This window comes from Podarcis tiliguerta (genome assembly GCF_965153285.1).
Source record: "Podarcis tiliguerta genome assembly, chromosome: 14".
Taxonomy (NCBI): domain Eukaryota; kingdom Metazoa; phylum Chordata; class Lepidosauria; order Squamata; family Lacertidae; genus Podarcis; species Podarcis tiliguerta.
In genome coordinates, this window is record NC_139547.1 from 1,774,785 (window position 1) to 1,786,996 (window position 12,212).

At 45.6% G+C, this 12,212-nt stretch overlaps 1 protein-coding gene across 1 annotated transcript; it reads left to right on the top strand.

Moving 5' to 3' along the window:
- The first annotated feature begins 1,689 nt into the window (after positions 1-1,689).
- LOC310664065 (uncharacterized protein) lies at positions 1,690-3,402 on the top strand. The gene is made up of 2 exons (XM_083412607.1): positions 1,690-2,303; positions 2,356-3,402. The coding sequence occupies exons 1-2, from the start codon at positions 1,707-1,709 to the stop codon at positions 2,365-2,367; spliced, it is 609 nt and encodes a 202-aa protein (XP_083268733.1). The 5' UTR covers positions 1,690-1,706; the 3' UTR covers positions 2,368-3,402.
- The last annotated feature ends 8,810 nt before the right edge of the window (positions 3,403-12,212 follow it).

A 12,212-nucleotide genomic window follows, 5' to 3' on the forward strand; every position in this document is an offset into this window, starting at 1 on the left:
ATACATTTAAAGCACGACGATGACGCTTTAAACAGTCAGGAATTCTGAGAGCTGTAGTTTGTTAAGGGTGCCAGGAGATGTTAGGAGCTCACAGAGCTACAATTCCCAGAGTTCCCCGGGAAGAGGGATTGATTTGTCAACCACTCTGAGAACTGTACCTCTGGGAACCTTCTTTTCTTTAAGCCACCTGCTCTTCAGCTCAAAAACTAAGGAGGAATGTGTCTTTTGAACCCTGATCATGTTCTAAAGATTGATTAAAGAATACAAACAGCTTTGCAGGCTGCTGTTGTCTCTGCTCAAGCCCCTGAGCTTGTACCTGGCTACACCAGGCGTGCAGGAAAGGGAATCTTGGAGCAGCCCTCAGCCCCCTCCCCCTGCCGAGGCAGCCAAGCCAGAGACGGTGTTTGTTAAGCCTCTTGCTCATGTCAAACCTTTGGCTTCTGTTTCAGCTTTGGCAAGATGGAGCACGTAGAACTGCCACGCTAATAAATTACAAAAATGAAACACACAGAGAGAGGAAGACTAAATTTAGAAGCTGATTCTGTAAAAGAAAAATGTGAAAATTCTTGACCAATGGGAAAGCAAAGTTATTTCAAACCAGGCAATTTCTGGGCAATCATGGGTTTGGGGAGGGAGATTAACGTGGGGAGATTTGTTTACAACATTTGCGTCCTCTAAGGAGCTCAAGGTGGAAACATGGTCCTCACTTATCCTCACACCAACCCTGTGAGGCAGGTTGGAGTAAGAGCAAGGGATGACAGAGGTGTGAACAGACATCCCCCAGGACACATCAGAAATACAGCTCTTCTTTGCCTGAGGACACATCTCCCACATTTTGTTCAAGGATTTTCCTTCAAGACATTCTGTGACATTATGGAAATTCAGCCAATGTCCCACCACGTCCCAGCCACCTCCGCCCCACAAAGCCACCCTAAGAGAGCCACCATTAAACACATTAAAACAAATGTCAAGACAAACAGCAGCAGCAGCAATATACCCTTTTGTCAGCAGAAACAGTAAACAGAGTTGGACCTGCATATATCCCTGGGGAAGGAATGCCACAGAGTGGGTTCTACAATAAAAAAACATTTGATTCAATGTCCTGGCAGATTTTGCTTATGGAAATGAAAAGATGAGGAGCAAGACCTCTCCAGCTGATCTAACAAAATAGGGAAATATATTCAGGTGGGCCCTAAAATAGTCTGTTCAAGATTTTGAACATTTTGAACATTTTTAAAGTGTGTGCCTAGTGCTTACTGATCATCCCTGTACCTTCACTAGGCAGAAGATTAGAAGATGCAAAGCAATTTGATTCTTAGAAGTTTATTTTGTGTGCTTGCTAGAATATTTGCTTATTTGTTTTCATTTTTGGACTGTGTGTCTTCCCATAAGATCCCTTAGCAGTTCATAACATAATCAGATGAAACACAACATCACAAAACAATATTTAAAACAATAAAAAACCTTCTGATGCGAACACATTACAAGCATAAGCACTTCCTGTATGGCAGCAGGCTAAAGAATCGCTGCTGGGCTCCACAGAGGTTTTATCTCTTAAAAGCCTGAAGCAAAAGGTACGTTGTCATTTGACAGGGCTGGCCCAAGGAGAAATGCTGCCCAAGACAGAACAGCAAATGATCCCTGATCCTCTTGTAGGAATGGGAGAAAAAAATCAGTTTGGTGAGGCCGGGTACAGCAGGAGTCGGATGGCGGACGGGTGTTCAGACAGCATGCAGACAGTTGACCTCCTTGAGAAGAACTTGAAAAAAATCCAGGACCACTTATCCCTTCTGGACATGCTTCAGATGAAGGTGGCAGATGTTTGTGTGGGGTGTGAGGAGACCCGCCGGGACATGGAGGCCGAGGAGGAGAGGCTGGCAGAGCTGGAAGCCCAGTTGAAGATCCAGGATGCCTCACCTGAAGACGAGGAGGAGGATGACGACGACGACGAAGATGATGACGACGATGAGAAGGAGAATGGTATACTGGAGACGGTCAGGACCAACATAGATCAGCTGAGGGTAAAGATAGAAGCCATGTCCCAGGAGGCTACTGAGCTGGTGGCAGATTTCACCAGGTGTGCCCAGCAGAAGATGGTCTTGGCAGCAGGCCTTGAGGAGGTCCTGAAGGGCAAGCAAGGTGCCCATCAGCGGCGGGCAGAGCCCCTTTCCTGTGACCAGAAAGCAAAGTGCCTGAAAGAGGATGGAGGAGAAGGAGACCAGGAGGTCCCAGCCCCATCTCTACTGCTGCAAGAGGAGGTGGCTGCTGACCTCAGAGCAGAGGACCCTTCTGTCCAGGAAGAGGTCACGAGATTTATCTGAGCAGAAACGGGGGTCTTCCACACCTCCCTAGCAGGCTGACACCTGAGCCCTCCAGACCAGCTGCTCACCCCCTACTGAACAACACCCCATCCTGGCAACAGCGGGGCTGGGTTGTCGTGCCACTGAGGAGGAGGAGCTGGACTTAAGTAGTTGACCTCAAATGAGCTTCCAACTGCTGGGGTTGGTGGGGTGAGACGAATTGTGCTTTACACACAATTGGGAGACTTGGTCTGATACCTTTGGGGCAAAAGTGTTCGTGATTTACTTGGGAAGTTGCCACAGAGAAGAGAGTGGCCAGAATCCAGGACGAAAAAGCTCCAGGAACTTTTAACTTCTCTCCATCCCTCCACCAACATCCCCTCTCAAGAATTAACGCTGACCTATGACCTTCCCCCATTGACCAAAAGTTGTCTTCAATTAAGTGAGGTGCAACTGTGGACTGGCTGCTTGTAAGTTGTTTTCCAGTGTGCTATGCACATGTTTTTTGTTTTTGTGGGGAGAAAGACCCCAGTTGGGATTCTCTGCAAGCCTTTTTAACAGGAAAATAATCCTGCCGGTTTTCTCTGTGCCAGACATGCTTTCTTCCCTTCTAGTCCATCACAGTTGATCAACGGGAGGCGATAGGGCAGATCTCCAAGCAGAGGGTCTGCGCTTTCAGGATCCCAGAGACTCTCAACAATTTTAGCACAGTCCCGCAGTCAGAGCATTTCTGCCTAGGAAGGATTGCAATGTAAACAGCTGCCTGCCTTTAAAAAAACAAAACAAAAACTTGTTCTTTGTTTTGAAGTGCATCTTGCTCTTTTATTGACAAAGGCACTGTTTGCATAGCGATCTTCCTTCTACTGAACATTTTTCTCCCAGTTTGGAAGTGGTTTAGTGCCCAAGCTCCAGTTCCCTTCTTGAGATCCTCCTCCTCCTCTTCCTCCTAAGACTTTGTTTTTGGACAGCCTCTGGTTTTGTACGGAGTGGCCTTATTTTTAAATGTGTCCTGCTATGTACAATTATCCTGCTTAAAAATGTGTTTCATCCCTATGGGTGTCTTTTTGACTATTTTGGATTTCGAATAAAGTCCTTTGAACTTTGCAGACAAAAAAAAAAAATCAGTTTGGTATCATTTAGAAAGAATTCACACTTCCCAAAACAATATACAATATAATATCCTTGAAATTCACGCTTCTCCAGATTTCATGATGCAGTTCTCCAGAGAAAGAGCAGGCACAAAGATACGTACAGTGGTGCCTTGCAAGACGAAAAGAATCCGTTCCGCAAGTCTCTTCGTCTTGCGGTTTTTTTCGTCTTGCGAAGCAAGCCCATTAGCGGCTTAGCGGATTAGCAGATCAGCTGATAAGCGGCTTAGCGGATCAGCTGTTAAGCAGCTTAGAGGCTTGGGGAAAAGGGGGGGAAAGGAAAAAAAACCCGCAGGAACTCGCAAGACATTTTCGTCTTGCGAAGCAAGCCCATAGGAAATTCGTTTTGCGAAGCACCTCCAAAACGGAAAACCCTTTCGTCTAGCGGGTTTTCCGTCTTGCGAGGCATTCGTCTTGCGGGGCACCACTGTATATTAAAAGAAAATGTGCATTAAAATGCATGCATGTGATGGCCTGGGATTCGGACTCGGATGCTGAACCTGAGGGATCCCAGCCTGCACAGGATTCCCCGCCTCCAGAACCAGCTGAGCCAGGGCTGGGGCATGAGCCTGAAGGGTCCTCATCTGTGCTGGGTCCTCAGGTGCAGGCACCAGCTGAGTCTGCTCTGGCTGCTGAGGTGATGGAGGACCCATTGCCTGCAGGTGCTCCACTCTCAGCCCCGTCAGGGGAAGAGGAGGTTGCCTCTGGGTCCGGTAACCCTCCAGCCTCTCCTGAGCTGCAGAGGTTCAGGGCAGAGAGGTGGAGGGAACTAAGTTCCTGCAGGAGGAGTGCTCGCCTCCAGGCCAGGAGAGGCGAATCACCTGTGGACTGGGGCCGCCCTATGCCTCGGGGCAGATAAAAGCTGGCCAGCCCCAGTCCCAGGTTGCGGGAGCAACATTGTTGGTAGCCTGTTCCTGCCTGCACCCTGTCCTGCTCTTCTACCAGAGTTCCTGACCTCACCCGACTCCCTGCCTTGGACCCAGCTTCAGCTTTGACGGACAGCCTCCATACCGTACCCTCGACCTTGGACTGGAATCAGACCTCGCTGCACGGTTAGCCCTTGGGACCCGCACAATGTATATGTGAAAACAACATGCAGAAATGAATTTTATTAAGGAAATCTGCTTGCAAAAATGTTTATGCTCAGAAAAATTGCATTCAGGAACATGTACATTAGGAGGAACATATGCTAAAATGCTGGTAAATTTTCATGAGGACTTTCTAAAATAAAAAATTAAACATCGGAACCAATGCAGGAATGTGGAGAAATGAACTCAATATCACCTTATTTGTCCAATCTTGAGTTGCTGTTGTTGTTGTTAGGAAAATTCCTAAGCAGATAAAGCTGGGAATGCTCACAAAAGCAATGCACGATCTATTGAGCCCATAGCACCTCCTTTGAAAGTCACTGGCCTTCTGAGTCAGGCCGATGTGCTGGAATAATGTGAGGTGATGGCTCCATCCTTGAGTCCTTGATTAACTTTGCTTTCCATCAAAGCGTTGCTTGTCAATGGCCAACACAATAGCTAATTAGGGAGGCCAAAAGGCAATAATGCCTCTCTCTATGTGTCCCACCACCTTTTTTATTTTGCAAATAGCAAGTCAGCCTCAGAAAACTTGAAACCTGCATTCAAGTACAGGTATGAGATGCAGATCAAAGGAACTGTTCCATTAGCTGCAACATGGTTTACAGAGCTGGGCCTTATGGCCACAGCCAATCTTTATGGAGAAAGAGAAAGGAGAAGGGGCAGGCAAGAGTGGACAAAAGTCTTTGTCAATTCTTCAAGTAACTCATGGAAAGGAGTTCTAGTAGAGATGTTTCAATTGCACAAAAGCCGAATTCAATTCTGTATGAAGTAGGACACTGGTGAGAGCCAACTCAAGACCTCTCCTGCAACCCCTGCCAGGGAGGAAGGGGTGAGCGAAGATCAGTATCAGGAGCAAGTGAATGATAAAGATCCACATTGGGATCTGCCTCCTGAGGCTGTCACCTCGTCTTGCCTCCTGGTTGAGCCAGCCCTGGCATTGATCCAATACAAAACTTAGTTGATTAATTGCATGCATTGCAGTTTATTAACCAAAGGTTTGATTTGGGTAAAAATGGTTTTGCTGAAGTACATAGCATACTTTAAGACAATGCATGCATTTCTCATAGAACACAGAGCAAATATTGTGTTGTTTTGTATAATTATGCTTCCAACTTAAGAAAATTTGTTCACCCTAACTGCAAGGTTTGACTGGAAAGTTCAGTGAAAGGTCACAGAAATGAGACAGCAAGAAATATTCAAACATACAATCGGCATCAGAAACCCACAAAATGCTCACCATTGTGTACAGAGATGAGGCTGTAACTCAAAAGATAGTGTATGAGTGGTTTAAGCATTACCATGAAGAGCTGCAAACCATCCAAGATGACCCTCGTTCTGGCAGACCGTCAACAAGCAGAACAGTTGCAAATGTCGACAGAGTTCGTGATTTATTCATAGAATCATCATAGAATCATAGAGTTGGAAGAGACCACAAGGGCCATCAAGTCCAACCCCCTGCCAAGCAGGAAACACCATCAGAGCACTCCTGACATATGGGTGTCAAGCCTCTGCTTAAAGACCTCCAAAGAAGGAGACTCCACCACACTCCTTGGCAGCAAATTCCACTGTCGAACAGCTCTTACTGTCAGGAAGTTCTTCCTAATGTTTAGGTGGAATCTTCTTTCTTCTAGTTTGGATCCATTGCTCCATGTCCGCTTCTCTGGAGCAGCAGAAAACAACCTTTCTCCCTCCTCTATGTGACATCCTTTTATATATTTGAACATGGCTATCATATCCCCCCTTAACCTCCTCTTCTCCAGGCTAAACATGCCCAGCTCCCTTAGCCGTTCCTCAGAAGGCATCGTTTCCAGGCCTTTGACCATTTTGGTTGCCCTCCTCTGGACACGTTCCAGTTTGTCAGTGTCCTTCTTGAACTGTGGTGCCCAGAACTGGACACAGTACTCCAGGTGAGGTCTGACCAGATGCAGGATCGGCCGAATGACGGCAAAAGACTTGCATATTCTGCGTGAAATCATTACTGAGGTTACTGAGTTGTTCCACCCTCCATATTCTCCCAATCTAGCCCTACCGAATTTATTTATTTTCCCCCCAGAACTGAAATCTGCATTGAAAGGGCACAGATTTTCCAACATTTCACACGTCCAAGCTGCTGTGACGAGGGAACTGAAAGCAGTATGAAAAGAGGACTTCTCCAGAAGTTTCCAACAGTTCTGCAAACGTTGTCAATGGTGAATCGTATCAGAGGCGGCCTACTTTGAACGCCTATAAGGCATGTATGTTCAAATATTTCTCACTGTCCGATTTCTGTGACCATTTACTGAACTTTCTGGTCACACCTTATATTTGTATTGCAAGTTTTATTCCCACCCCAAGCTCCACAAGCAAGGAGTTAGTCACTATTCCTCATTTCCACTGGTGGCTCTTTTAACAGTCCTCCAAAGAAACACCATGGGAGTTACAATGGGCAATTGGAGTTTAGAGAAACTTCTGAGTGGTTGCTCCATTTCTAAGATGGGGAAAAGGCAACTGAGGCTGGGCCAGAGAAGCAAAGAGTTTAGTGGGTAAATGCTTGTTAGGGATTGAAGCTTCAAGGGGGAAGGGTGGAGAGTGAAGATGGAAACATTTTACTATGCATTTCAGAGGTTATCCTCTGCTTCAAGAGGAGCATGTAGACATTCCTGGGTCTCCTGGTTAACCAGTGCAAAAAGTCTTTGGACAAAACCTCTGTGCTCTGGGCCAGACCACACAGAGCAACCCTGCAAGGAGCTGCCGGTGGGAAAGCTGAAATATCAGTGCAAATAAAGGGCTGCATCTGGAGAAAAATATCTGAACTCAGGCAAGCCACTGGCTGCATCTCCCTTCCTGCCAGTGAAAATAGTTTTTTAGCAAAGGTCTGAAGGATAATTGATACTTCACAAAATAAACCGCCCTGTTTGAATAGGCATCTGAATCACGTTGGTGACTTATAATGCAATTCTGTTCACATTTGCTTGGAAATTGTTTACCTGAGACTTGAATGCTTTTTCAAAAAAAGTGTATTGACATTTTATGTCCCTGGTCTGCAGCTCAGTGGCAGAGTGTTATTTTAATTATTGGTATTATTTGGTTTCTTTTGCAACAAGAGATACAGAGAAAACTAAACCTGAAATCAAGGCAATTCACAAATATTAGAGCATCTGCTTTGCGTGCAGGAAGTTCCTGGTTCATTCACCAGCATCTCAAGGTCCTGCCTGAAACCCCGAAGGGCTGCTGCCAGTCAGTGTAGACAATACTGAGCTACATGGACCAAATGGCCCAATTCAGTAAAAGGCAGCAGTGCTCCTGTGTTCATAGCCACAACCTTGAGAGACCTTCTTAAAGCTCAAAAGTGGTGTGGGATAGTTTTATAATTTAAAAAACTGAATGTCTTCTTAAGTTCAGTAGGGCTTTCCTCCTGCTAAAACAATCTGGATGGGATGGATGCTGCAGCCCTAGTGGAGCATGACCTCCCTGATTTCTGTTTGCAATTGTGGGAGATAATTAATAATAATAATAATAATAATAATAATAATAATAATAATAATAAATTTTATTTATATCCCGCCCTCCCCAGCCGAAGCCGGGCTCAGGGTGGCTAACAACACTAAATGTACTCTTAAAAATTCAAAAAGGCAGAGTAGATTATTTACTATTATTACTATTATTATTAATCACTTCATCTTGTCCAAGGTAACCCAAAGTTACTTACAACCAAATGGGTAAGTGGCTCTGTAAGGAAAACAGACTCTGCATGAGGTGAGCGGGGGGGGGGGGAGGGTGTGCATTCCACAACCCAGGAGGCTCTCACCTGCCTCACCTGATAGAGAGGTAGGGATCCTGGAGAAGGAAGGGTCTCCGAGGAGATCCAGATTCATGAGAGGAAAGGTGGCTTATTTTGGTTGCGCTGTAAACTTTGCTTGCCCTTTCTGTGCTCACAAAGGCAGTCTACAGTCAGGGGATTTCTTTCTGGCAATTGAGAGGTTCTTTTTTGGTCAAGGTAAGCCAGATGTTCCAACTTTGCTAGCTCTGTCCTCCCCTGATTTATAGTCCCTGCCACCAAACAATCCTAGGAGTAAAAAGCGGCTCCACATTCCATGTCGGCTTGGCCTAGGAAGAAAAGCACAGGCTAGCGCCGGGGGGGGGGGGGATGAGTTTGCCCCGGGGTTCCATGTAACGGAGTCGTTCAGAAGCCAAGGTGCAGCCTTGAGATAGTTGCAGACCTATACAGAAGGCTATGGAAAACAAGGACAAAGTAGAGTTCAGCCCCTAATGAGGTATGAAGATGCTGCCAGATTTCTGCTGGAAATTGTTTTTAATTGAGCTGAAGTTGATTTTCCACTAAACCGCTTAACAAACTGTTCAGGGCCATTAGAACAAAATGCAAAGAGCTCCAAAAAGGATATCTCCAAACGGAAGGAATGGGCAGCAAAGCGGCAAATACAAATCTATATAAACAAGCGTTAACTGAAGCACAGGGTTGGTTTTTTCTTTCTTTCTTCATTTCACATATATGCTCATAGGAACTAGTAGTGACTGACCAGGAGTGAGACCTTGGGGTCATATTTAATTTTTACTTGTTTCATTGCATTTACATTCCCCCTTTTCTCCAAGAAGCTCCAGGTGGTGTACATGGTTTTCTCTCTCCTCATTTGATCCCCACAACAACCCTGTGAGGTAGGTTAGGCCAAGAAGCAGTGACTGGCCCCAATGGGCTTCATGGCCAAGATTTGGACCCTGGTCTCCCAGGCCCCAGTCCAACACCCAAACCATTGTTGCACACTGGCTCTCAATGAAGATGCTGACTGAGTGCAAGCCAGCTGTAGAAAAAGCAAATTCCATGCTAGGGGTCATGAGGAAGGAAATGAAAATAAAGCTACCAATATCAATAAAGGTGACAACCTTCTCAGGGGTCCAGATCAGCAGAGCAGACCCTCTGCCACCCTCAGGAGCTCAGGTGGTGGTGGTGGTGCATTCTCTGCATCAGCCCCAACAAAGGGGTGTTTGGCAACTTCATTATACAGGTTTTTTTGGCAAATACTTTGGAAAAATTGAAGAGAGATTTTGCTCAATTCAGCTGGTAAGATCAGTTTTTCACAAGGCACAGCCATGGAATAACGAGAAAAGCTCTCATACCTGGAGGGAATTGATCGGTACACAATCTGGTCAAAATACAGGTCTAGTAAAAGTGCAGATGAGCTCTGCAGTAAATCCTTTCTTTCACAGTACTCAGCAACACAAACTCAGACTGAATTCTAATTTGTGTGAGCGATGTCACTATTACATACGTGGCAATGCTTAGCATTCTTGGCCTAAGTCTGGATAAGTCTGTCAATAGCGCATGATGGAAATATAGAACCTCCCTGTACAGATGCAGTCTGAATCCCAGTCGTTGTGGTCAAACAACCAGGGAGGGCTGTTGCCTTCACAGCTTGCACATGGGATTATCATTGGCCTGATCCAGCAGAGCTTTTCTTACGCGAACTTTTCAGGGCAATTGTTCTACAGCCAGACCACTAGGCCAACTTGCACCCACCCACCCCACCCCACAGGATGATAGGCTGGCAACAGACATTTAGTCAAAGTTATGGTCAGCGTGAAAAGTTTACTGCATCCTGTTGACACACACTCAAAATTAACAGATCATGGTGAGTTGCCTTCTGGTTTCTTGGCTGGTTTTATCACAGATAAATATGATGAGCCATTAAGTCTAGAGGGCATACAGATGCCTGCTATGGGGCTACGAAGGCACAAGGGCGAGTGCTCGGACACAGCAACACACACACACCAGATAATACACGGCTGGAAAGCCAAGCCTTTCTCAAAACGCTGGCATGACTTGTTTCACCAAATGTAAATTACGTTAATGCCATTAAAGTCTCTCGTATACCCAAATAAGATGTCTAGACGATGGGAGTGTATATAAAGTAATGCAAACACAACATTTCATAGGCCCAGTTTCTTCACCACTGTATTTTGAATTAACTTTACAATCATTTGTCTAACAGTATATTTCAAGCCGATGGAAACCAGATGTGATTCTGGGCGATCCTCCCTTGCACTTAAGTGTTAAAGGCACGAATGGAGACATGCAAGGGGGGGGGGTTCTTACCCCCCTTTCTTATCCTGATTCTTGCATGGGTACAGAATACGCAGTTTCTTGGGAGGTGAAATCTAGCACCTTCTGTGCATGGTCCCCACTTTAAGCAGAAGGGGTTTCGCTTCAGTATCCAGATTAAGCCCCCCCCCCCAACATGTGAGGTGGAATATGAGGTGGAATACATCTTGCTAATGTATGGAGGGGGGTCATCAATCAAGCTAACTAAAAAGGGGACTGTTTGGCCTGAACTGAAATAGTATCACTTCCATGGGCACGGCTGCTGAGCGAGCGCCAACAGGACCGATCTGAGCACATTACTCTTTGAAGAGGTTTGGAAGGCAAGCTGACAGGGGGCTCAGAGCTACAATATTCAGAGTGGAAAGGCAACACAGTTTCTTTGTTTTTTGTTTTTTAAATACTATCAATGATGGTGGCTGTGGTTCAAACTGCAACATTGCAGGACCACCACCCTCAAAATTCCAATCGGTATATCCCACCTAGGGTTATAAAACCCCATGGGTGTCACCAGAGGGGGCAGGGGCTCCCTCCCCACTTTCTCCCCTGCCACATAGATAAACTTCTATCATGAACATGCACTGTTATTTTTCCTTCAAATACCTTAAAATGTAAGATGCAAGTCACCCACCTAGAAAAGCAGAAGCTTACAAAAAGCATGGCATATTGCTCAACATCCATAAAAAAAGTGCTGCACCAATAGGCACAAAGCAACCCCTCTGCAGTGCCACAAATCCAACTCCATAGTGTTATGTTGGAAAGTGTTGATCACTTCTCCTACCTGGGCAGCTATCTTCCCACAATGGCCGACATTGATGCCAAAATCCAACATCACCCAAGCTCTGCGAGTGCAGCTTTTTCCCAATTGAAGGGCAGAGTGTTTGAGGACCAGGACATTTGCAGGGAAACCAAGATGCTTGTTTACTAAGCTGTTTACTCCCAACTTTACTGTACACTTGTGAAACATGGACCACTTATAAACACCATCTCCCACACCTTGAAAGATTCCATCAATGGTGTCTCCGAAAAATTCTACATATCACTTGGGAAGACAGGCGAATTAATGCCAGTGTACTGGAAGAAGCAAATATCACGTGTTGAAGCAATGATTCTTCAACATCAACTTCGTTGGACTGGTCATGTTGTACAGATGCCTGATTACCATCTACCAAAGCAATTACTCTATTCCAAACTTAAAATTGGAAAGCGTAATGCTGGTGGTCAACAAAAGAGGTTTAAAGACTCTCTCAAGACAAATCTAAAACAATGTAGGATAAACACCGACAACTGGGAACGCAGTGGATATAGCCTACCTTGATGAAGGGAACGCAGTGGATATAGCCTACCTTGATTTCAGCAAGGCATTTGACAAGGTGCCCCATGATATTCTTGTAAAGAAGCTGGTAAAATGCGGTCTTGACTATGCTACCACTCAGTGGATTTGTAACTGGCTGACTGACCGGACCCAAAGGGTGCTCATCAATGGTTCCTCTTCATCCTGGAGAAGAGTGACTAGTGGGGTGCCACAGGGTTCTGTCTTGGGCCCGGTCTTATTCAACATCTTTATCAACGACTTGGATGATGG

Coding starts and splice junctions, on each gene's coding strand:
- LOC310664065 (XM_083412607.1), top strand. CDS start 1,707: ATGGCGGACGGGTGTTCAGACAGCATGCAGACAGTTGACCTCCTTGAG.